Source organism: Salmo trutta, chromosome 5, assembly GCF_901001165.1.
Source record: "Salmo trutta chromosome 5, fSalTru1.1, whole genome shotgun sequence".
In the NCBI taxonomy this organism is placed as follows: Eukaryota; Metazoa; Chordata; class Actinopteri; order Salmoniformes; family Salmonidae; genus Salmo; species Salmo trutta.
Window position 1 is genome coordinate 10,573,333 of NC_042961.1, and position 26,561 is coordinate 10,599,893.

Genomic DNA, 26,561 nt, shown 5'->3' on the forward strand with positions numbered 1-26,561 from the left:
AAGATATACACAGGCATTAATTATATGCAGAGGCCCTTCACACTTCAGTGACACATCACTGTCACATGCAGTATCTAAGACGGCTGTTCTGAGTTGTTGATTAGATAGAGTGTACTCACGTTCCTCTCCACCTCGATGAGGCGGTCTTTGACCTTGAGCAGTTCCCGGGTGGTCTCGTGGCTCTCCTTCTCCCACTTGTTGACGGCCTGAGAGTCCTCCCTGTCCCCTCCTCTGGGGGGTGAGCTCTGCACCATCCTCTCCTCCTCTTCCTCCCTCTGTCGCAGGGCCTCGTAGTTCTTCTTCACCTGGAAAGGTCAAAGGGTTAAACCTCAATCCCCCCCAAATCTTCCAAAAATATACTGTTCTCTGTTCTGGCACCACAGCAAGGGTTCTAGTTTTCGTCACCAAGTTGAAAAACGTGCTGTGGAGACTATTCTCCATGTTTTCCAGGCTCCTGGTGCCTCAGGAATAGATGACACAATGAACAAGGAATGAATACATAATACATGGCCTCAGAAGCATTTCAGCGTTTCTCTGAGTCATGTGTTAAAGAACATAATACAGAATCTCTCCGGGATAATGTTTTGGACTTCTGGGCTGTTGTAATGTATTGTTTGGGAACTAACAGTTTTAAGCTCCTGGCGCAGTTGTTGGTTGAGGTTAGAGGACTCCTGCAGTCTGGCCTCCAAGGCTGCTATCTTCTCCTCCTTGATCTCCAGAGAAGACTTGAGAGTGGACTCTAGCTTGAACTCCAGCAGCTTGTACCTGCAGATAAGGGACATTCACAATCATTAAAGACAAAGGGTCTTTCCTGGAAAGAATTCAAGGTCTTGACAGTGTATTAATGGCAGAGTGCCTACTATGAACCTTCATTGATGTGGTACCTTTGAGCAGCAGCATAGTGGTTTGTGTGTGTGTGTGTGTGTATGTGTTACCTGTCGTCGTCAGAGCTCTGCTCGGCCTGCAGCAGCCTCTCCTTGTTAAGGCCTATCTTCTCCAGCTCGTGGGTCAGTTTCTCCAGGTCATTGTTCATCTGCTGAGTCCGCAGTTTCTCACTCACCAGTTCCTGGAACATAAAACGCCAACCCAGAATCACTTTACATTTGTAGTCCCTAGAACCCAATCCTTTATTAATGAATAATATAATCTTAGGGAGCACAGTGTAGTTCCAAGTTTCAGGTGTGTTGACATAGTGCTCTGGTTCTATTACTTCTTGCATAATGCAGGTGCAATGACTATAACAGAACTTTATCGATCATCTAAATGCACATTTGAAGCCTTATGGGCATTCACCCAATGCATTACAATATATCTCCTAACATTACAACATGCCTCTCTGGGGTAGTAGCTACACCATTACCTCTCGCAGAGTGACCAGGGTCTTCTTATCTATAGTGGCCTGTTTGACCAGCTCTTTGTTCTCCTTCTCCAGGTCTTTGAGGCGGTTGCAGGAGTCCTTGAAGGAGGTCATCTCCTTGCCCAGCGAGCGGTTCTCCTTCTCCAGGTGGCTGATCCTCAGGTTGTCCTCGTCCAGCTTGGAGTCCCTGATCTCCGCCTGCTGTCTCAGCCTCTTGTTTTCCTTCTCCAGCTGCTTCTTGTCCTTCTCCAGCTGAGAGCTCTCCTGCTCCAGAGTCTTATTCTCCTGCTCCAGCTGCTCCAGACGTTTGCTGGAGATCTTCAGTTCCTCCAGGCTCCTCTGCAGGCTCTGGTTCTCCTGTTCTACGTCCTGCAGCTCCCCCTCTAGCTGCTGGATCTTGCGGCTGCTGTTCTCTAGGGATTTCTGCAGCCGCTGGTTCTCCGTGTCCAGGCCCTGGTAGCTCACCTCCAGCCTCTCCGTCTTCCTGGAGGAGGCTTTGAGCAGCTCCAGGCTTCTCTTCAGCTGGCTCCTCTCGCTCTCCAGCTCCCGGTTCTCCAGTTCCAGCTGAGCCGCCTTGTTCCCGGCCGAGCGGAGCGCCTCTGCAGCCCTGCGGAGCTTCAGGTTCTCCTCGTCCAGCTGGGCGTTCTCCTTCTCCAGGGCCTCCAGCTGGAAGGAGGTGCTCCGCAGGCCTTCCACGTTCTTCTTCAGACGACGGCCCTCTGCCTCCAGCTCTGCGTTCTCCTTCTCCAGAGACGCCACCTGATGATTTGAGAGAATGTGGGAAAATGTATCAAATAATAAATTCTCCTCAAAGTCCCATCTATGGTATATGATGTGGGCACAGAATAGACAGCAGGTACACAGACAACTAGAGGTGAACTATACAGCCTCCAATACATGCAGAGAGGCAGACCTTGTCACAGGTGATGCCCAGGCTGGCTACTCGCTTCTGCAGGGCCTCGTTCTCCCTCTCCAGCCGCTGCGCCTCCACCTCCAGCTCCTCGGCCCTCTCGCCCTTCTCCTTGTACACCGCCAGGTCCTTACGCAGCTGCTTACGCTCAAACTCCAGCTTGTTGAGCTTGGAGCTGGTCTCCCGGATGGACTCGTGCAGCACGCGGTTCTCCTTCTCCACGTCTTTGACCCGCGCCTCAGGGCCCACCTGGGAGCGTTGCCTCAGCGACGAGACGGTATTGGTCAGATGCTCGTTCTCCTGCTCCAGGCCTTTCACCTGGGACACGACATAGAGGACGTCGGAGTGGCAGTATGGTAGATCAACTCAAGTCATGTTTCAGTATGGTGTTAATATGACGAGAACCCTGAGTCTTTCCTGAATATGGGAACTGAGAAGACTATATCTAGGGTTCTGATTTCTTTCTAGTCAGGTCGAGGGGTCAGGAAAATCTCCTGGCCCTAGTTCTTAATGCTGTAGTGTAGGTTCACCAGAGATCTGGCTTGTATCCATGTCTTCTCACTGTAAACATCATCAATCTAAACACCCTGTGACCTCATTACATTCTGCTTTACCCCCCAAGCCACACAGAGCTCTCCAACTAGTTGGGAGAATGCAAGCACAAAGACTGCTATCTCCTAAGAAAACTCTATCCGGATACATAGGTAGTAATGTCATTTGGAGACTCTTGGAACCAGACCAGATCAAAACAGATTCAGTCCCTCGACCCACCGCGTGTGTGTGTGTGTGTACCTGTCTCTCAGAATTCTCCCTCAGTGTCTCCAGGGTTTTCTCCAGCAGAGCCTTCTCCTTCATCAGGTCGGTGCCGAGACTCTCTGCACTGTGCAGACTCTCCCTTTCTGTGTTCAGCTCACTCTCCAGCTGCACCAGCTGCAGGCACACACAGGACACGCACTGTTACCATGGCACCCAGTCACTTAGATCACAGACACAATGAGAGTGTGCAGTACAGGCAGGTACTTGTCTACCATACCATTACCATACCATTACCCATCACAGTTGGCCACCATTCAATTGGGATTCGGTCACTGTTAAATTGAAGTGCCTGTTTTTGAATTTTAATTTGCAAAAATAAAACTGAATTGACGCTGATTATGTTATTTATATTTCTCTAGTCACAGTGGCAGTGTTGTGATACATGTCCTTTATTAAAGGGACTCGTTGGCAGGTCCATATAAAGCCCTTCTGATGAATCTTGCGCAAGCTGGAACGGCTCATAGGAGCAGGAGCCCATCTCCTGTTTCTGTAGCGCGAGGCAGCTTGATGTACAAGTACACCCTCTGGACAGGACGCTAGTCTACAGGGTAAACTCTTCACAAGGCAGACTGATTATTACTAATCATATCATTGATATCCCACAAGCACCTAATTCTGTCAAAGCAGCTTAACTCAAAACTGCCTACGTATTGCTCATCTACAGGCAGCCAGTTAAACGGCTGTTATTGTACAAGAGCTCCTGCTTGGATTCACTTTAAAATGGGCTCTCATAAAGACCGATCCAGTGGTGCTGCCTAACTCAGTCTTGCCTCTTGTCTTTGTGTGAGAAAGGCACATTTCATGCATTCTATGCAGAGAGCACAGAGAAGGCTTAAGTGTCTGAAAATAGCCGAGAGTTAGCTTATGGAGGGGCCTTCAAGTGTCAAGTCTGAGAGAGAATAGGAAACGGTCTTCAAGAATTACTCTGTTCTTTCAATTCCCTCTGGTATCATGGAGCTAAGAGGCCTGAAAGCCAAGTTCTGGGGTGAAATATAGGGGGCTGGACCAAGATGCTACTGTAGGGGTAAAGAGCAAGCAGCCATTGTTATGTTGTTGATGCATAAGGAACAAGTGTGGATCCCATGTTGGGTGGGCTAGAGAAAGGGAAATGTTCAGAAAACAAGTGAGTGGACAGAGTACAGAAGCTGCTCTGACCCTCTGGGTGAGCCTCTGGTTCTCCTTGTCGGCCTTGAGGAGACGTGCGGGGACGTGTTTGCTGGCAGAGCCCCTCAGCTCCTCCACAGTCTTCAGCAGGGTCTGGTTCTCCTTCTCCAGCTTCAGCAGCCGGCTGGATGTCAGCTCATTGACCTCGTGGCCCAGGGACTTCTGAGGCACTGCACAATGAAACCATCTATGGTTAGGCACACAACAACATACTGTATGCAAAGGCTACAGGTTCTGTTATAGTGGTAAGAAGTCCCCCAAGGGAAGAGGAAGTATGGAATATCCCTAACTGTAGTTACTGACAGGGTTTATCCTGATCCAAGACCAGTTAACCCCATTAACATCGTTCCAAATCCAGGCCCAGTGCTAATCTGGGTCTTGGAGTCGTTGAATATTAATTACAGGAGTTAGTCATGTGTAGATAAACCCTGTTCAATCTGTTGTGCGTGTATGAAGGACCAAAGCCAGGGCCCCAGTGCTGAGGGCTGCTGCTCCAGGCTGCTCACCCTCTGTCAGGTCAGGGGTCATGGAAAGCTGCTGTAGTTCCCACCCCAGGTGGAGAGACTCGTCCATGCTCTGTTTCTGGGCCATCTCCAGGACCAGGTTCTCCTCTAGCAACTCCTCAATACGCTTCCTGTCCATGTCCCGGTCCTAACAAACACACAGACAGACAACATACACACAACACACTGTCAGACGGCTCCACAAACGCTAAGCCTTACAGTGTAGTATTCTTCAGAGATGACCTACTAGATGGTTCCAAAAAAAGAGCTTGTAAAATCAGTCATACCACAATGTCTGTTTAATTCATCTGATCCCACACACAAAACACACTAAGTTTCCCTCTACCATTTCCATGTCGTGGATCTTGGATTTCAGCTGCAGGCTCTCTTTCTCCAGCTCGTGGAGTTTGTCAGAGCGAGCCCTGGTTCCTTCCAGCTGGTCCTCTAGCATGGCCTTGGTCTCCAGCAGAACCTGGTTGTCCTCCTTCAGCTCCTGTAGGGCCCAGCAGATTTCACACACACGTCAACCACAGCCATATCACTACTGCCATCCCCACTACCACGCATTCAACCACAGCCATATCACTACTGCCATCCCCACTACCACGCATTCAACCACAGCCATATCACTACTGCCATCCCCACTACCACGCATTCAACCACAGCCATATCACTACTGCCATCCCCACTACCACGCATTCACCCACAGCCATATCACTACTGCCATCCCCACTACCACGCATTCAACCACAGCCATATCACTACTGCCATCCCCACTACCACGCATTCAACCACAGCCATATCACTACTGCCATCCCCACTACCACGCATTCACATTGGGACAACAGGTCAATACATTTATGTTACACCCAATGAATGCTTCATTGACACGTCAAGCTTGTTGGGTGCTATTTCTTTGTTTTGGCGTACCTCTACTCTGGCTTTGTAGAACTCAATGTCGTAGAGCCTCTCCTTGTAGCGTCCCACTTCACTCTCCAGCTTGTCCACTCTGACGGCCTTCTCCCTCAGAGCGTCCAGCTCGTCACGATAGGCCCTGGCAGAACGGGCATCCGACAACAACTGCAGGCTCTGGAGGGGACAAACGAAACACTACATGTCAGTGTCACACTCATACAAGATATTTGTTTCACACAGACTCCTACTATATACATGCATTGCACCAGGCATAATTCATATTGGTAAACAAACACACCGTGGACTGTATAGGTAGACACCATATAGGTAGAGACACCATATAGGTAGAGACACCATATAGGTAGGTAGAGACACCATATAGGTAGACACACCATATAGGTAGACACCATATAGGTAGACACCATATAGGTAGACACCATATAGGTAGAGACACCATATAGGTAGAGAGACCATATAGGTAGAGAGACCATATAGGTAGAGACACCATATAGGTAGAGACACCATATAGGTAGAGACACCATATAGGAACCATATAGGTAGAGACACCATATAGGTAGAGACACCATATAGGTAGAGACACCATATAGGTAGAGACACCATATAGGTAGAGACACCATATAGGTAGAGACACCATATAGGTAGAGACACCATATAGGTAGAGACACCATATAGGTAGACACCATATAGGTAGACACCATATAGGTAGACACACATGGCAGTCATACACAGAGGCAGGCTGAAGCTCCTCTTAGTCAATAGTGTCATGAGTCAGTCATCATCTCTGGAAGAGGGATTTGAAATGAACACACACACACACACACACACACACACACACACACTAAAAGGCAGCTCTGCCATGTTGTGGTGGGCCCTACAACAAAGACAACATCTAAGGGGTTAGCCAAGCTATAAATAGCTCAGCCACTAATTGGTTAAGGGCATTAACCTAATGATTAAGAAAGTAAAACAGAAGGTGGTGGCAATGGTTTGATGTGTTGTATAACTCTGAGGGCAGTCAGGACACCAGAGGTGACATGAGGTCTTATGGCTGGAGCTTTGGTCTAGTGGTCTGGGTCAGCCTTGTGTGACACACCTGGCATAGCTCAGCAGCACTGTTAGTGTGTCGCTTATGTGTAGCTGGAGTTCAGGAGAGACACGTTGGTTCATGGCAGACAGATACTGTAGTGTGTAGCTGGAGTTCAGGAGAGACACGTTGGTTCATGGCAGACAGATACTGTAGTGTGTAGCTGGAGTTCAGGAGAGACACGTTGGTCCATGGCAGACAGATCCTGTAGTGTGTAGCTGTAGTTCAGGAGAGACACGTTGGTCCATGGCAGACAGATACTGTAGTGTGTAGCTGGAGTTCAGGAGAGACACGTTGGTCCATGGCAGACAGATACTGTAGTGTGTAGCTGGAGTTCAGGAGAGACACGTTGGTCCATGGCAGACAGATCCTGTAGTGTGTAACTGTAGTTCAGGAGAGACACGTTGGTCCATGGCAGACAGATACTGTAGTGTGTAGCTGGAGTTCAGCAGAGACACGTTGGTCCATGGCAGACAGATACTGTAGTGTGTAGCTGGAGTTCAGGAGAGACACGTTGGTTCATGGCAGACAGATACTGTAGTGTGTAGCTGGAGTTCAGGAGAGACACGTTGGTCCATGGCAGACAGATACTGTAGTGTGTAGCTGGAGTTCAGGAGAGACACGTTGGTTCATGGCAGACAGATACTGTAGTGTGTAGCTGGAGTTCAGGAGAGACACGTTGGTCCATGGCAGACAGATACTGTAGTGTGTAGCTGGAGTTCAGGAGAGACACGTTGGTTCATGGCAGACAGATACTGTAGTGTGTAGCTGGAGTTCAGGAGAGACACGTTGGTCCATGGCAGACAGATCCTGTAGTGTGTAGCTGTAGTTCAGGAGAGACACGTTGGTCCATGGCAGACAGATACTGTAGTGTGTAGCTGGAGTTCAGCAGAGACACGTTGGTCCATGGCAGACAGATACTGTAGTGTGTAGCTGGAGTTCAGGAGAGACACGTTGGTTCATGGCAGACAGATACTGTAGTGTGTAGCTGGAGTTCAGGAGAGACACGTTGGTCCATGGCAGACAGATACTGTAGTGTGTAGCTGGAGTTCAGGAGAGACACGTTGGTTCATGGCAGACAGATACTGTAGTGTGTAGCTGGAGTTCAGGAGAGACACGTTGGTCCATGGCAGACAGATACTGTAGTGTGTAGCTGGAGTTCAGGAGAGACACGTTGGTCCATGGCAGACAGATACTGTAGTGTGTAGCTGGAGTTCAGCAGAGACACGTTGGTCCATGGCAGACAGATACTGTAGTGTGTAGCTGGAGTTCAGGAGAGACACGTTGGTCCATGGCAGACAGATACTGTAGTGTGTAGCTGTAGTTCAGGAGAGACACGTTGGTCCATGGCAGACAGATACTGTAGTGTGTAGCTGGAGTTCAGGAGAGACACGTTGGTCCATGGCAGACAGATCCTGTAGTGTGTAGCTGTAGTTCAGGAGAGACACGTTGGTCCATGGCAGACAGATACTGTAGTGTGTAGCTGGAGTTCAGCAGAGACACGTTGGTCCATGGCAGACAGATACTGTAGTGTGTAGCTGGAGTTCAGGAGAGACACGTTGGTCCATGGCAGACAGATACTGTAGTGTGTAGCTGGAGTTCAGGAGAGACACGTTGGTCCATGGCAGACAGATGGTGTGTATTGATGTATTAAGTGGCGTAATGCTGGTGCTAAGTCATGTGATGTGGTTTGGGAGCTCTGTCTGGCATCAGCTGTAATTGACTCCCTCTGTTTACTCAGCAGTGTTGACATTCTGTGGCACACAGAATGTCAACGCTGTAACAAGTAACAAATAATGAAAAAGCAGCGGTAAAATAACAATAGCGAGGCTATATACAGCGGATACCGGTAGAAAATCGAGGAGTGGGGGCACCGGTTAGTTGAGGTAATTGAGGTAATATGTACATGTAGGTAGAATTATTAGAGTGACGATGCATTGATAATAACAGAGAGTAGCAGCAGCGTAGAAAAGGGGGGGCAATACAAATAGTCTGGGTAGCCATTTAATACAGCTCTGTGCTGTACTGAGTTGTTCTGTATGGCTCTGTGCTGTACTGAGTTGTTCTGTATGGCTCTGTGCTGTATTGAGTTGTTCTGTATGGCTCTGTGGTGTACTGAGTTGTTCTGTATGGCTCTGTGCTGTACTGAGTTGTTCTGTATGGCTCTGTGCTGTACTGAGTTGTTCTGTATGGCTCTGTGCTGTATTGAGTTGTTCTGTATGGCTCTGTGCTGTACTGAGTTGTTCTGTATGGCTCTGTGCTGTACTGAGTTGTTCTGTATGGCTCTGTGCTGTACTGAGTTGTTCTGTATGGCTCTGTGCTGTATTGAGTTGTTCTGTATGGCTCTGTGCTGTATTGAGTTGTTCTGTATGGCCCTGTGCTGTATTGAGTTGTTCTGTATAGCTCTGTGCTGTACTGAGTTGTTCTGTATGGCTCTGTGCTGTACTGAGTTGTTCTGTATGGCTCTGTGCTGTACTGAGTTGTTCTGTATGGCTCTGTGCTGTATTGAGTTGTTCTGTATGGCTCTGTGCTGTATTGAGTTGTTCTGTATGGCTCTGTGCTGTACTGAGTTGTTCTGTATGGCTCTGTGCTGTACTGAGTTGTTCTGTATGGCTCTGTGCTGTATTGAGTTGTTCTGTATGGCTCTGTGCTGTATTGAGTTGTTCTGTATGGCTCTGTGCTGTACTGAGTTGTTCTGTATGGCCCTGTGCTGTATTGAGTTGTTCTGTATGGCTCTGTGCTGTACTGAGTTGTTCTGTATGGCCCTGTGCTGTATTGAGTTGTTCTGTATGGCTCTGTGCTGTACTGAGTTGTTCTGTATGGCCCTGTGCTGTATTGAGTTGTTCTGTATGGCTCTGTGCTGTACTGAGTTGTTCTGTATGGCTCTGTGCTGTACTGAGTTGTTCTGTATGGCTCTGTGCTGTATTGAGTTGTTCTGTATGGCTCTGTGCTGTACTGAGTTGTTCTGTATGGCCCTGTGCTGTATTGAGTTGTTCTGTATGGCTCTGTGCTGTACTGAGTTGTTCTGTATGGCCCTGTGCTGTATTGAGTTGTTCTGTATGGCTCTGTGCTGTATTGAGTTGTTCTGTATGGCCCTGTGCTGTATTGAGTTGTTCTGTATGGCTCTGTGGTGTACTGAGTTGTTCTGTATGGCCCTGTGCTGTATTGAGTTGTTCTGTATGGCTCTGTGCTGTATTGAGTTGTTCTGTATGGCCCTGTGCTGTATTGAGTTGTTCTGTATGGCTCTGTGCTGTATTGAGTTGTTCTGTATGGCTCTGTGCTGTATTGAGCTGTTCTGTATGGCTCTGTGCTGTATTGAGCTGTTCTGTATGGCTCTGTGCTGTATTGAGTTGTTCTGTATGGCTCTGTGCTGTATTGAGTTGTTCTGTATGGCTCTGTGCTGTATTGAGTTGTTCTGTATGGCTCTGTGGTGTACTGAGTTGTTCTGTATGGCTCTGTGGTGTACTGAGTTGTTCTGTATGGCTCTGTGCTGTACTGAGTTGTTCTGTATGGCTCTGTGGTGGATTGAGTTGTTCTGTATGGCCCTGTGGTGGATTGAGTTGTTCTGTATGGCCCTGTGCTGGATTGAGTTGTTCTGTATGGCCCTGTGCTGTATTGAGTTGTTCTGTATGGCCCTGTGCTGTATTGAGTTGTTCTGTATGGCTCTGTGCTGTATTGAGTTGTTCTGTATGGCCCTGTGGTGTATTGAGTTGTTCTGTATGGCTCTGTGCTGTATTGAGTTGTTCTGTATGGCCCTGTGGTGTATTGAGTTGTTCTGTATGGCTCTGTGCTGTATTGAGTTGTTCTGTATGGCTCTGTGCTGTATTGAGTTGTTCTGTATGGCCCTGTGGTGTATTGAGTTGTTCTGTATGGCTCTGTGCTGTATTGAGTTGTTCTGTATGGCCCTGTGGTGTATTGAGTTGTTCTGTATGGCCCTGTGGTGTATTGAGTTGTTCTGTATGGCCCTGTGGTGTATTGAGTTGTTCTGTATGGCCCTGTGGTGTATTGAGTTGTTCTGTATGGCTCTGTGCTGTATTGAGTTGTTCTGTATGGCTCTGTGCTGTATTGAGTTGTTCTGTATGGCCCTGTGCTGTATTGAGTTGTTCTGTATGGCCCTGTGGTGTATTGAGTTGTTCTGTATGGCCCTGTGGTGTATTGAGTTGTTCTGTATGGCCCTGTGCTGTATTGAGTTGTTCTGTATGGCCCTGTGGTGTATTGAGTTGTTCTGTATGGCCCTGTGGTGTATTGAGTTGTTCTGTATGGCCCTGTGGTGTATTGAGTTGTTCTGTATGGCCCTGTGGTGTATTGAGTTGTTCTGTATGGCCCTGTGGTGTATTGAGTTGTTCTGTATGGCCCTGTGCTGTATTGAGTTGTTCTGTATGGCTCTGTGCTGTACTGAGTTGTTCTGTATGGCTCTGTGCTGTATTGAGTTGTTCTGTATGGCTCTGTGCTGTATTGAGTTGTTCTGTATGGCTCTGTGCTGTATTGAGTTGTTCTGTATGGCCCTGTGGTGTATTGAGTTGTTCTGTATGGCTCTGTGCTGTATTGAGTTGTTCTGTATGGCTCTGTGCTGTAGTAGGTAGGTTTTATCCTGCACCTCTTGCTGAACCCTCTTATTCTCAGTCTCCATGTTGTCCAGTTCCTGTCTGCAGTCCAGCAGCTGCTCACTCTTCTCCTCCCTGAGAGAGAGAGAGAGAGACAGGGAAAGACAGGGGGAGAGAGGGAAAGCAGGCGAGGGGGGGAGAAGAGTGAGATCAAGAGAGAAACGTGAGAGACCGAAAGAGAGAGAGAGAGAGAGAGAGAAGGGGGAGGAGAGAGAGAAAAGAGAGAGAGAGAGAGAGAGAGAGAGAGAGAGAGAGAGAGAGAAGGGGGTTGGAGAGAGAAGAGAGTGTAGAGAGAAAAGAAAGAAGAGAGTGAAAGAGAGAGAAGGGAGGGAGAAGAGAGAGAAGGGAGGGAGAAGACAGAGAGAGAAGGGTGGGAGAAGACAGAGAGAGAAGGGTGGGAGAAGACAGAGAGAGAAGGGTGGGAGAAGACAGAGAGAGAAGGGGGGAGAACACAGAGAGAGAAAGGGGGAGAAGAGAGAGAGAGAAGGGGGAGAAGAGAGAGAGCGAGTAAGGGAGAAGGGGGTTGCAAGAGAAAAAAAGAGAGACATTGTAAAACACATACACATATGTACTCATTTGAAAAACACCATTCCTCACAAACAAACCCATAACTGTACCACACAAATATTTGTTTCTGTTTCCCTTAAAGTTGCCTTGAGACACTGGAATTTTTACTTAGATGTTTACCCAGCAGAAAAGAATCCATGGACCTCTTTCCTTACTGGGCCAGGTCAGCTGGTTTGCTTGTGGGTGTGTGTGGGTTGGGGACCGGGGATGGGGTTAATTACCAAATTATATACAAACATATTTCAACTGAAAATATACAAAGTAGGACCACAAAAACAACCTACAAATGACCTCACAACCAACTCCCCATGACATTGTCACGCCCTGGCCATAGAGAGGGTTTTGTTCTCTATTTGGGTGTGACTAGGGTGGGCATTCTATGTCCTTTTTTCTATGTTTTGGTATTTCTTTGTTTTGGCCGGGTATGGTTCTCAATCAGGGACAGCTGTCTATCGTTGTCTCTGATTGGGAACCATACTTAGGTAGCCCTTTCCCACAGTGTTGGGGTGGGTAGTTGTTTTCTGTTTGGTGTGTTCACTTGACAGAGCTGTTGCGTTTTGTTCCACTTTGTTTTTTTGTTTCAGTGTTCAAGTTATAATAAACATCATGAACACGTACCACGCTGCGCTTTGGTCTACTCCTTCTTCCACAGACAACCGTTACAGACATGCAAATCTGTAACTGTAGAGCTGCCTTGCTTTTTAGTCCAGAAAATCCAGATAACATCTGGCTAACATGCCAATAGATTCCTTTCTTCCCCATGTCTCTGACTAGACTGACTTCAGACCCCCTCAACTCAGCATGAGCAGCAAATACAGCCCAACTCACAAAATCAGGTTCTTCTGTTAATGTTTTTGCTCTATTGTGACGCCGCAATAGACAGGCAATGCAACCTAAATGCAATTTGTATGGCCTCCTGCTGTTTGTTTAGATGCGCTAGCAACTCAGCTTGGGAGCAGGTTGGGGCTTGCTGAGGCTGAGGGAGGCCAGTCCTGCAGGCTGCCGGTCGGTGAGGAATGAAGAATGCGCCCCACAGAGCTTTGAAGAGGACTGTGCATTCCTCAAATGAGCTGAGATGCTTTCCAGTCTCCCTGGTCCAGATTAGTCATCTCTACTGGGTCTGCTATTGGCTGGAGGAATTATTATCACTGTTCTGTTCCACACTTCCTGTGACGTGCATGTTGAAATCAGAGGCTGGAGCAGCTAGCTTCGAGCGTGGAATAAAACTCACGTTCTGCTGCTGTTGCTACAGCTGTTTTTGGTGAGCACAGGGTACAAGCACGCCAGGGTACACGCACGCCAGGGTACACGCACGCCAGGGTACACGCACGCCAGGGTACACGCACGCCGGCGCACACGCACATTTCCAGTGTGTACCTTGTGTGTCTGGAGCCCTTTAATCTCATCCCACAATAGATCATGTCATCAGACATTCAGTCTCGCCACAGCAGTAAAACAACTTTTCAACACCTTTCAGTGTTTCCCCCAGTTTCATTTAGGCCCTAATAAAGAGAGTAGATGACAGACTAGGCTCAACACAAAGCTGCTCATCCACTGTGAACCTGTGTGGGTGACAGCACTGAGCCTGCAGCAGCTCTGAGTCACTAACAACCGTGGTACCATGGTCTATCCACATTTTACAGTCTACCATTCACATTAGACAATGCACCATACTGTTGTTCTACAGAACCAGACAGGATTGAGATGGCGACTAGGTCTTTAGGGGCCATATCATCATCAATTTCTACACAATCTATTCCTGCATTCCTCTTAACACCAGGTTTCGAACTTAAGTTTTAAAAAAACATGAAAATTAAGCATATTTTCTAAAGATATTCTGCCGAAGCTATGGTCACATGGTCACTTTACTGTGCCCTCAGGAGAACCTTCCCTGGCAATCAGTAAAGACAGTAGACCACAGTGGATCTCTATGTATTGGGTTTAACAGAGAATGATCCCTTTCCCTCGAGTGTTGGTGAATTGAATTCCACTTATTTTTCTCCGATTTCTGGTCTGGAAATCGGAGAAAAATAAGTGGAATTCAATAGATGTTCTGCTCTGTAGGTCAAAGACACATAAAGAATAACTTTAATGCCCTGTCATGGAATCATCTGATCTGGGCCAAATCCCCAGACATCTGAGTCGGTATCAGTCGGAGACAGCATCAGGACTGGCCTGGGTGACTGGACCAGTATGAGATTATTTATGGCCATATCATCTCCACAGGAGACTACAGTATATGCACTCCTGCAGAGAAGCAGTCTGCAGCTTCTATGGCCGACACCATTTAGTCGACTGGTGAATTGTTCGGTCGATAGGCTGTTGGTCGACCGAGATTTAGTGGAGCGGTCGCAAATATAAAAAATGTTTTATGTCTGTTTGGCCCATCTCAGTGGACTAATCCATTACGGAAGCCACAGGGATGGCACAGTCCAAGAAGAAGGGGAGTGTGGCTAAGATGCACAAGGTGCATCGTTCTCCAGAATGTGCTTTCTCTGCCAATTTGTGCACATTCATTGTGTGAATTGTCTGTCCTTTGTTAGTGCCTATCAATTCCCCATTACATACATCAGTATTACATTTACTGTTATTTCTAATCTACAATGTTTGTTTGGTTACAGTAATTTCTGTTAATGCATTCAATATATTATTATTACAGTCGTTTACTGTTTTCATTGTCGGAGTGGACACGTTGTTTGCAAGGCTTACAACCTATGCTACACTTTAGAGAAAAAAGTTTTGGTTTATTTCATTCCATTTACGACTTTTGTCAAATTATTCATTGTCTTTTGTTTGGAGCTAACCTGTTTATGTTGAGTAAGGACGCGGACCTAATTACACATAGAAGGAGGCCAAATGTATAACTGTGCCAATGTGGGGATGTCTGATAGAATTTTTTATTGTCTTAACTCAAAATATTTTTTTTTCTTCACCTCCGTTTGTAAATTGTAAATTTTCTACATGAAAAAGGTTTCCGACCCCTGGTGTAGCCCATTACCAGCAACTTCAGAATCTGCAAAGGTCAGCAGCACCAGGAGGAGCTAACAGTTTTTTTCTTCTGGATATCTTGAGGTCTGGCTCCCTCGAGTCATTTGTCCTAATTATTTAATCAAACAGTGTGCTTAAAGCATCAGACAAGCTCAGTGCATTTTTTAGTCGGGTACAGCACTAGCAGCTTCACTGATATTTTCTGGAGTTATGATCATTGTAAAATGCCTGATACCTCAGAACCGGTTCAAATGCCAACAGCATTACTGGACAAACCATTTTAATCTTTTGATGGACTTGATGAAGAGAATCCACAGAGTCAGCAGCTTAGTATTTGCATTCTTAAACACTTCCCCCTAAAACAAAGAAAGCTTATCGTAACAACCCCTCCCTTTCATAAACTGACCATTGGCCTTTGTCTCTGCCAAGGCTAATGGACTCTGAAGAGGAAGTTAATTATGACACTGCAAAAAGGTCTAGCACTATCACACCAAAACAGTAGCATAGAACCACTTGCGTCTTATTGAGAGGCTACAGGAAATGTTTTCTCCTCTAACAATACCCCTGACATTTAACGATTTTTAGCTCCGCAATTAGTGTCCTGCTTTTGCTGTTCTCTCCGGTCAGCGTTAGAGTGCTATATGAACTGGAAAACAGAGAACAAGATACTCCTCAAAAGACAGAGAGAGAGCTGAGTCACGGCTCCCAGCTCCAATGGCACACACTTCTGGGAAAGCAGCAGATGACTGCAGTCTCAAATTTAGACACTCTGCTAGACAGCACATGGGACACCCACAGTACTTATAGGATACCTGTAGGAAGCTTACAAAACTTGTGAGAACCAATGGTGTGTTTAGAGATCCAACAGACATTTTGCAGTCTACCACTACAGAGTTACTCAGAAGGGCCAATGGGGTGCGTACAGAGCTGGTGAAAGGCCAACGGGGGTACTTACAGCTCCTGGCGCAGACGTCTGATCTTGGCCTTGGCGTCGGCCAGCTCCACAGATAGGTGCTGCCGGCTCTCTGTGCGGCGCATGCTGGGTGAGTCATTGGGCGACTGGGCACAGAACGGCTGGGGAGAGTACTGTCCACAGTCCCTCTCCTGGGTCAGCTCCACGATGGTCTGGAAGGACACAACACAACTCACAGACCATGGCTATGATCATGTATCCTACACACATCATATACACCGAGTGTACAACACATTAGAAACACCTGCTCTTTCCATGACATAGACTGACCAGGTGAATCCAGGTGAAAGTTATGCTCCCTTATTGATGTCACTTGTTAAATCCACTTCAAATCAGTGGAGATGAAGGGGAGGAGACAGGTTAGAGAAGGATTCTTAATTAAGCCTTGAGACATAGATTGTGCCATTCAGAGGGTGAATGGGCAAGACAAAATATTTAAGTGTCTTTGAACGGGGTATGGTAGTAAGAGCTAGTGTGTTAAGAACTGCAACGCTGCTGGTTTTTTCACGCTCAACAGCTCCCGTGTGTATCAAGAATGGTCCACCACCCAAAGGACATCCAGCCAACTTGACAACTGTGGAAGCATTGGAGTCAACATGTGCAACGCTTTTGACACCTTGTAGAGTCCAAGCCCCAGCGAATTCAGGCTGTTCTGAGGGCAAAAGGGGGTGCAACTCAATATACATGTTTATACACCAAGTGTGACATGTATCACGCCTTCCTTACTTGAAATGATCAGCCCAAGTCATCTAACAAATTGCTTACAACCGTGTTAGATCATTGATCACAATGAGGGTCAAAGCAGTTGTCAGGCAGGGTATTGAAGATGGAGTATACTGAGGGTGTGGTTTGCAGACTATATAGTCTACCATATGTTGCGTCAGGCTGCCCTGATTTTCTGTCTGCTCAGTCTGGGAGGTGTGAGCTTAGGGAAATGACTCTGATTAGGACGGCCTCTGAGGGAAGAAGCGGCAGCACCTAGACACCGGGACCAGTCACTTAAATGGAAACCCCAAACATAATGAAAAGCCAAGTACCTATTGGCCTAATGCTGTTAAGGCTCAAAGGTGAATTGGGCTGGGTTTGAAGATAAGAGTGGGAAAAAACATTGGGTTTAAATGGTCTGTGAAAGAGAGAGGAAATCAAACAATATCTTCCCATCATCGTCATTTTAGTTCACCCCACGACCCTCCTCTCTCCTCCTCCGTTTATAACCCAGTGGCCATGCAAGGAAATGGGCTTTTAATGAAGAGCGTCTGGTTTCCAGGGGAGATCTGGAGATCATTATCACCCCACCCCCCTCCCCTGTCCGCCCCCTGGCCAATAGAATGCTGGGACTGCTGCTCCACCAGGCCATGGCAGTTGTATGGGTGGGCCATGCTTAATCAGACTGTTCTAGGTTCAACTCACACACATGCCATATAAATGCACAGACAGACACCATCCAGACTCTATATAGATTGTTAACAATTTTCCACCCTTCTCCATTAAGACAACATTTTATGTACTCTCTTGTGGGGTGAGTTAAAAAGGCACGAATGTTTCAGACATGTACCTCCAGCTGGTCGTCTCTCTCGTCCACTAGGCGTTTGAGATGGAAGGCCATGTTCCTGGAGAAGGAGTCCAGGTCCTCTGGGGGCAGCTCGCCCCCATCCAGCCACTGCAGATCCACAACATTCTCCTGGTTGTGGGTCACCTTCAAAACAACAGCATATCAGAGTCATCTCACTCTGCCAGCCAATACACATTGACCCAGGTGTGTTGACAGCAATGGGCAGCCAACTACTTTAACTCAAACAGCTGTGAAGGGCAGTAATGTAAATTTGGCTGATAAACTCACAGATCTGTCCTACAATAACTCAAGTGTCTTTAAGCATGAAACAGATAATCTCACTGCTGAAAGAATGCTGAAAGGTATTTATAACAGTGGGAAGACGTTCCTTCTCTTGCTAGAACAAAAACGGTGCCTGCTACGTGCTGACCCGGTAGCAACGACCTACCGTTTCTACTTGTAGAATCGCAAACACTCATCAGTGACCAACAACTTGACTGTGGGCCAATCAGAGAGCACAAACATGTACGTGGGGTAGCCAATACATTTAAAAAAAGGAAAGAGGGCATTTTATCTGTACATCCACGGATGAGCCAGTCACACTTCATATGCAATGTAGGCTATGGGATGGTAGCTAGCTAAGTGCACAGACTCAATGCACACAACACTAAATACTTCCTCCAAGCTAGTTAACCACTGTAGCTAGAGTTGACATTATAATTAAAATCACAACGGATTAGCTAGTTTCCATGAAACAGCTGCCTGTGTTAGCTGCCAAGTTAGTGCAGTGTCTTTAGCTAGCTAGTTGTGTTGTGCTGCACTGGCAGTGTGGGATTATGGAGAGTGAATTGAAAATGTTTCTTCGTCATCGTGCTAGGTAGTTATCTAGCTGTGGCCATCTGTCTAGTATCAACAAGAGCTTTCTACAAAATTGCAACATTAGCGCAGCTAGCTTGGAATCTAGACCATAAGCAACACACACAGACATACATTGCCAAACAACGCTAGTGCCTCCTGGTTTGGAGTATTTTAAGTCTGAATGTCTTTGCTGTGTGAATACACAAGTGATTGACTGCCGATACTCTGTTCAGAGATGCTAAGTACTCTCGGCAGGCAAATGTTTGAAAATCCTACCGGTGTGTCTGAGCTGTTACATAACAAACTGGCCCAAAACAGACACAAGAGGTCTCAGGGTTTTTGTTTTAACTGGATGCCCTCACAAAAATGTGTTTTTTCTCATACCTCTTGGATGTGAGATGCTATGGCAGCTTTTGTGTCAAAGTCTAAGGTCTGGATCCTCTCGATGTACTCCTCTTTCTTCTCACACTGCAAACAAAAAGAGGCAGTTTGGGGTTAGCATGACAGTCTGGAGACTGAGTGGAACATTGTAGAGGTCTTCCTGAGGTCAGCTTCCGAAACACAGGAGAATGGCCTGAGTTCTGATTGGTTGGCTTTAAGGAAAGCGATGTCTGAAGGAATGTGTAGGTATTCTCTTAGTATATTATTTGGTAACCATGTGTTGTGAGCAGCTACTTTGGTCTTTCCTGTTGGTGAGAGTAAGGGAGACAGTTTTGTCCACTTAAAAAATGCAGACATTTTGCAAGAACTATTATTTTTAAGTGCCTTTAACCTGTAATCGAACATCGTCACCTTCAAATCATGATGGGGGAAAAAAACAACACCGACTTCACACAGACAGATGAGACAGATACATATTTCCCTTTGAGGAGTCTTTGAGAAGTAGCCTGTTCAGAACCCCTGAACAGTGAGCTAAATGTGAACGAGAATGACAGTGTGAGGTTAGGGCGCTGGTTATGTATGATGCATCGTCATCGTTACTCCAGCCAGGCTCAGGGCAGAGATAGAGACAAGGGTGGGTTCAGGTTGGACAGGGCCTCCCATGGAGCAGCCCCTCTGACCCCTCTCTGACCTGCTACCAGGACAGCCTGGACAGACCACCTGTCGCAGTGCCAACTGCTGAGGAAGAGGAAACGGGGAACTAAAGCTAGTCTGAGTGAGAATGACACATTTTACTCACATGACTCATATAAACTGTAGCTGTGTTAACACTTGTCTGAACAATAGAGCCGAGGGTTATAGATGTTGAACTAGTGAGTAAGAGCTACTAGTAACAGTAGTAGAAAGAGGGTTCATCCTACAGGAGCTGTACGGTAATGGTAGACTACTGACAGATGATTAAGGTGGTGACGAGTGTAAGACTTACCTGGACGGCACAGCCAAGCAACAGCAACAAAAGCTTCCTCATCTCCTCCAGACCTTGCTCTGCAGACACAAAGAGATCGTCAATTAGCGTTTTACTACCATTGATAACCATTTACTAGCATTGATTTGATTACTCTTTTTACACATTTTATATTCGACTTCCCAGGGATATGCCCCTAGTTTCAAATCCATTTCATAACCAAATCCCATGAACTTTCACAAAAGGCTAAAAAGATAACTGCCCCCAGTCTCACAGATAGGATGCGTACTACAGCCATGAGACGAGCCATTCAGGTAGCCATTCAGGTAGCCATTCAGGTAGCCCTATTACACACATGTAAAACTGGTCATGCTTGCTGTCCACAACCAAAAAGACTGTACTGTATTTTGCAGCAATCCAATCCGCTAGGTATCGTATGATGCCAAGCCACACATAGATGAAGTGATAAAACAGCTGTTAGGAAGTTTACCAAGGCTGAGGTAATAATCTGTGGGATTATACTGTAAAATAATGAGCCAGGAGGTTTCTTTCTCTCTCTGTGTGTTAAGCCAGCTCATCAGCCCCAGGGGTAGAGAGCGGAGCTGGGCCATAAACACAGATTACTAAACAACCAGGCCACACAGTAATTATAACTACTGTAAATCCCCACCACTAGATAAAACATCTTTATGGACAGCCATAATATCAATGGTAAGATTTTGTTGTAAGTGTATGCTATGGTGCATCCGTCTTCTCCATGTGGGTGCAGATGTTGGGTGTCTAGTGACAGCAGAGGTAGTGAGTTTAGAAGGTTATTGGGTGTCGCCTATACAATGGAATATACGCTTCCAAGAGGCGGAGATAAATGTACTGCTTATAGTGCCAAGTCCACTAATGATAAAAGCCATGATAAACATTACTCACTAGCAACACTTCAGCTGAGCTATATCTTCTATAATAATATATGATTATTATTATTATTATTATATATCTGTAACGAATCAACAACTGATCGTAACACGACAGTTTCACCAATCCTAATGGCATCCTCTTTGAAGACAAGATTTATCTCATTCCATGTGGATTTCTTACAAATGTACACACATGACATCTAGAGGATCACACATAAATCTCAGCTAAACTAACGGGATGTTTTTGGCCCAGACTGAAGCACCATTAGTAATAAAAATAACTGTAACTGGCCTATATTTGCAACCTCCTCGGTCCAGAACAGGAACAGCCTCAGAATATCAATTGAGAGAAGTAGGTCTGTTATGAGAGCAGTGTAACTACAATCACAGAAAGAGGGAAAAGTCGACATGTAAACATGTGTGAATTTCCATTTTAAGTGTTAAGGTCGCAGTGAGGAACTCAAGATAATATTCTGATAGCTAGGATATGGGTGGAACAGATGACGATTAGATGGTTTTAAGGCCCATCCTCACAATACGTTATCAAAGCTAATCAATATCTATAAGGGAAATAGAGAGTAGCCGTTCTAGATTTATATTCGGAGTACAGAATGCCAGCAGTAACAAATGCCTTCTAAATGCTGTTTCCTCTAACTGAAAGCCTGTATAGTGATTTGGAAAGGCAAATCTTCTTGAGCGCTAAAGATAAGGAGCAGGCAGGCACTGGATGAATAATTTAAAGAGGCTGACTGAACCAAGCATGTCTGAAGAGATAGCGAGAGAGAGAGAGATAGCGAGAGAAGGAGAGAGAGAGAGAGAGAGAGAGAGAGAGTGAGAGAGAGTGAGAGAGAGAGAGAGAGTGAGCGAGCGCGCAAGAGAGAGATGAAGAGAAAGATGTGGTGAGAGAATGAGAGAGAAATAAAGAGAAGGAGAGAAAGGTTTAAAAGGTTTAAAGTAGATGATGTTCCCTTGAGCAGCCCTGGCTCAGCAGAGGGTTGGCTCCCCAGGCTTTGTTATCATAGTGCTGTATGTGCCTAGTGTGGTTCCTTCCCTCCTCCTTCCCTCCATCACTACACTCCCTTGTTCCTGGCAGGAAACTCACAGGGGCGCATGGACAGTGACGAACCCTTCAGAGTTGCATTCCTTCCTGCCCAGCTATTGTTCACAGGAACCTGGTGATGGGGGTTCTTCCGGGGAGCAGGGACCCAAGGCCTCTGAGTGACACTGGACCACACGTTTCCTCTGGTGGACAACAGTACAAGTCTACTGCGGCCCTGGCCTCTCTGTCATTTCATATCATCATATTAGTCCTTTTCATCACAATGACAATATCTATTTTGTCAATGCCAATTGCCCCAATCATTGTCATTCACTATATTTATAATGTGGGTCAGTATATCTACAGTAGAGGTCGACCGATTATGATTTTTCACCGCCGATACCGATTATTGGAGGACCCAAAAAGCCGATGCCGATTAATCGGACGATTTAAAAAAAATATATTTGTAATAATGACAATTACAACAATACTGAATGAACACTTATTTTAACTTAATATAATACATCAAAAAAATCAATTTAGCCTCAAATAAATAAACATGTTCAATTTGGTTTAAATAATGCAAAAACAAAGTGTTGGAGAAGAAAGTAAAAGTGCAATATGTGCCATGTAAAAAAGCTAACATTTAAGTTCCTTGCTCAGAACAGGAGAACATATGAAAGCTGGTGGTTCCTTTTAACATGAGTCTTCAATATTCCCAGATAAGAAGTTTTAGGTTGTAGTTATTATAGGAATTATAGGACTATTTCTCTCTATATGATTTGTATTTCATATACCTTTGACTATTGGATGTTCTTATAGGCACTTTAGTATTGCCAGTGTAACAGTATAGCTTACGTCCCTCTCCTCGCTCCTACCTGGGTTCGAACCAGGAACACATCGACAACAGCCACCCTCGAAGCAGCGTTACCCATGCAGAGCAAGGGGAACAACTACTCCAAGTCTCAGAGCGAGTGACGTTTGAAACGCTATTAGCGCGCACCCGGCTAACTAGCTAGCCATTTCACATCGGTTACACCAACCTAGCTTGAAGTCATAAACAGCGCAATGCTTGAAGCATTGCGAAGAGCTGCTGGCAAAACGCACTAAAGTGCTGTTTGAATGAATGCTTACGAGCCTGCTGCTGCTGCCTACCACCGCTCAGTCAGACTGCTCTATTAAATCATAGACTTAATTATAATATAATAAACACACAGAAATACGAGCCTTAGGTCATTAATATGGTCGAATCCGGAAACTATCATCTCGAAAACAAAACGTTTTTTCTTTCAGTGAAATACGGAACCGTTCCGTATTTTATCTAACGGGTGGCATCCCTAAGTCTAAATATTCCTGTTACATTGCACAACCTTCAATGTTATGTCATAATTACATACATTTCTGGCAAATTAGTTCGCAACGAGCCAGGCGGCCCAAACTGTTGCATATACCCTGACTCTGTGTGCAATGAACGCAAGAGAAGTGACACAATTTCACCTGGTTAATATTGCCTGCTAACCTGGATTTCTTTTAGCTAAATATGCAGGTTTAAAAATATATACTTCTGAGTATTGATTTTAAGAAAGGCATTGATGTTTATGGTTAGGTACAGTCGTGCAACGATTGTGCTTTTTTTCGCAAATGCGCTTTTGTTAAATCATCCCCCGTTTGGCGAAGTTGGCTGTCTTTGTTAGGAAGAAATAGTCTTCACACTGCATATACCCTGACTCTGTTGCAAGAGGTGACACATTTTCCCTAGTTAAAAGAAATTCAAGTTAGCAGGCAATATTAACTAAATATGCAGGTTTAAAAAGATATACTTGTGTATTGATTTTAAGAAAGACATTGATGTTTATGGTTAGGTACACGTTGGAGCAACGACATTCCTTTTTCACGAACCATGTTTCATCAACCATGTGTAGTTAACTAGTGATTTTGATTGATTGATTGTTTTTTATAAGATAAGTTTAATGCTAGCTAGCAACTTACCTTGGCTTCTTACTGCATTTGCGTAACAGGCAGGCTCCTCGTGGAGTGCAATGTAAAGCAGGTGGTTAGAGCGTTGGACTAGTTAACCGTAAGGTTGCAAGATTGAATCCCCGAGCTGACAAGGTAAAAATCTGTCATTCTGCCCCTGAACAAGGCAGTTAACCCACCGTTCCTAGGCCGTCATTGAAAATAAGAATGTTCTTAACTGACTTGCCTAGTTAAATAAAGGTGTAAAAAAAAGTTTTACATTTTTTATATATTTTTTTTTTAAACATTCGGCAAATCGGTGTCCAAAAATACCGATTACCGATTGTTATGAAAACTTAAAACCGGCCCTAATTAATCGGCCATTCTGATTAGTCGGTCGACCTCTAATCTACAGTATAGTGTGGGTCAGTATATCTACAGTATAATGTGTGACAGTATATGTGCAGTATTATGTGGGTCAGTATATGTACAGTATAATGTGGGTCAGTATATCTACAGTATAATGTGGGTCAGTATATCTACAGTATAATGTGGGTCAGTATATCGATGTGGGTCAGTATATATATAGTGTGGGTCAGTATATCTACACTATAGTGTGGGTCAGTATATCTATGTGGGTCAGTATATCTACTATATAATGTGGGTCAGTATATCTACTGTATAATGTGGGTCAGTATATCTACAGTATAATGTGGGTCAGTATATCGATGTGGGTCAGTATATCTATAATGTGGGTCAGTATATCTATAATGTGGGTCAGTATATCTATAGTGTGGGTCAGTATATCTACAGTATAATGTGGGTCAGTATATCTACAGTATAATGTGGGTCAGTATATCGATGTGGGTCAGTATATCTATAGTGTGGGTCAGTATATCTACAGTATAGTGTGGGTCAGTATATCTATGTGGGTCAGTATATCTACTGTATAATGTGGGTCAGTATATCTACTGTATAATGTGGGTCAGTATATCGATGTGGGTCAGTATATCTATAATGTGGGTCAGTATATCTATAATGTGGGTCAGTATATCTATAGTGTGGGTCAGTATATCTACAGTATAATGTGGGTCAGTATATCTACAGTATAATGTGGGTCAGTATATCGATGTGGGTCAGTATATCTATAGTGTGGGTCAGTATATCTACAGTATAGTGTGGGTCAGTATATCTATGTGGGTCAGTATATCTACTGTATAATGTGGGTCAGTATATCTATAATGTGGGTCAGTATATCTACAGTAGAATGTGGGTCAGTATATCTACAGTATAATGTGGGTCAGTATATCTACAGTATAATGTGGGTCACTATATTTGTAATGTGGGTCAGTATATCTACAGTATAATGTGGTCAGTATATCTATAATGTGGGTCAGTATATCTATAATGTGGGTCAGTATATCTACAGTATAATGTGGGTCACTATATCTACAGTATAATGTGGGTCAGTATATATATAATGTGGGTCAGTATATCTACAGTATAGGTGTGGGTCTGTATATCTATGTGGGTCAGTATATCTACTGTATAATGTGGGTCAGTATATCTATAATGTGGGTCAGTATATCTACTGTATAATGTGGGTCGGTATATCTACAGTATAATGTGGGTCAGTATATCGATGTGGGTCAGTATATCTATAATGTGGGTCAGTATATCTACAGTATTGTGTGGGTCTGTATATCTATGTGGGTCAGTATATCTACTGTATAATGTGGGTCAGTATATCTACTGTATAATGTGGGTCAGTATATCTATGTGGGTCAGGGACTACACATGGTTCCTCTGATAAGAAATACTTTTGCTAAATTTCACTTTTCACCACTGAAACCGATTTCATATTCACCTATTTCCCCTACTCTCACCACTCCCTAGGTCTTCTAACCATCTTCAGGCTTCTAAATGTGACTGTAGGTTTCCTGACTTTCCCACAACCCCACACAGTGTTGCTGGTGACCGTCAGTCTGGCCTGCCTCCACCTGCCATTGGAGAGCAGTTGTCTCCTTACAGTTGTTGTTCCTGAAAAGGGACACTTCTCTGGCATCTAAATGACCACACTAGAATGTTACAATGTCAGCAATACAAAGTAGGTACAAACTACTTTCTACAAGGCAGGAAACTGAGACTCATACCCTTTCTCTGAAATGAAGGCTTGATTGTTAAACCAAAAGAGAAGTAGGTTCACTATAAAGACAAACAATGTCTGACTGTAGTCTTCATTGAACAGGAGATTAGCCTTCAGGGGCACATTGTGTTCTAGCTGGTCTAAGTGCTTCTCTTTTGAAGCAGGATCAGACTGAATTGAAGGGATATTCAGTGTGGAAGACTGTGTCTGTGGCCAACAGACAGTCTGGGGTAGGGGGCACCCAAGGGGAGAGGGAACCAGATGAGATAGTGGGGTTTTGTAGTGTTTAGTAACAGAGTGGGTTAATAATCAGAGTCCAGGGTGGATTCTGGATTCCCATATAATGGGCCCATCCCCCACAGAGCCTTAATGACTTCATAATAAAAGCCACATGGGCAATCACTTTCAGATGGCTCCAGCTACTATTGCTGCTGCACACCGCTAGGGTCAAAGGTCACAGGAAAAATACTGGAATGCTGCATGTTGTGGTTCAGGACTGAGTTGGTCTGATAATATTTTGCACATAGGAGTATCAAATGACGTGGCTGTGTTGTCTGGGTCTTGACTCTAGAGAAAGATACTAGCTATTTTCCACAGTAGCTCATTCAAGATTCAACAAACCAGCATAATGTGATTGGGAGTCCCATAGGGCGGCGCACAATTGGCCCAGCGTCGTCCGGGTTAGGGTTTGGCCGGGGTAGGCCGTCATTGTAAATAAGAATATGTTCTTAACTGACTTGCCTCTCACTCAATGTCAACAAAACAAAGCAGAAGATCGTGGACTTCAGGAAACAGCAGAGGGTGCACCCCCCTATCCACATCGACGGGACAGCAGTGGAGAAGGTGGAAAGT

At 45.3% G+C, this 26,561-nt stretch overlaps 1 protein-coding gene across 6 annotated transcripts in view; it reads right to left on the reverse strand.

The window, feature by feature from the left end:
- ccdc88ab (coiled-coil domain containing 88Ab) overlaps positions 1-26,561 on the reverse strand; it is a 95,852-nt gene that overhangs the window by 18,272 nt on the left and 51,019 nt on the right. For all 6 annotated transcript variants that reach the window (XM_029752503.1, XM_029752501.1, XM_029752504.1 and 3 more), the window contains exons 5-19: positions 19,679-19,737; positions 18,697-18,780; positions 17,458-17,598; positions 15,885-16,054; positions 11,368-11,449; positions 5,681-5,839; positions 5,097-5,243; positions 4,754-4,898; positions 4,239-4,417; positions 3,060-3,197; positions 2,271-2,585; positions 1,361-2,116; positions 936-1,066; positions 627-765; positions 120-305 (exon numbers count right to left, since the gene is read on the reverse strand). In XM_029752503.1, coding sequence (XP_029608363.1) covers positions 120-305; positions 627-765; positions 936-1,066; positions 1,361-2,116; positions 2,271-2,585; positions 3,060-3,197; positions 4,239-4,417; positions 4,754-4,898; positions 5,097-5,243; positions 5,681-5,839; positions 11,368-11,449; positions 15,885-16,054; positions 17,458-17,598; positions 18,697-18,780; positions 19,679-19,737 — 2,831 coding nt within the window. The remainder of the gene's footprint in view (positions 1-119; positions 306-626; positions 766-935; positions 1,067-1,360; positions 2,117-2,270; positions 2,586-3,059; positions 3,198-4,238; positions 4,418-4,753; positions 4,899-5,096; positions 5,244-5,680; positions 5,840-11,367; positions 11,450-15,884; positions 16,055-17,457; positions 17,599-18,696; positions 18,781-19,678; positions 19,738-26,561) is intronic.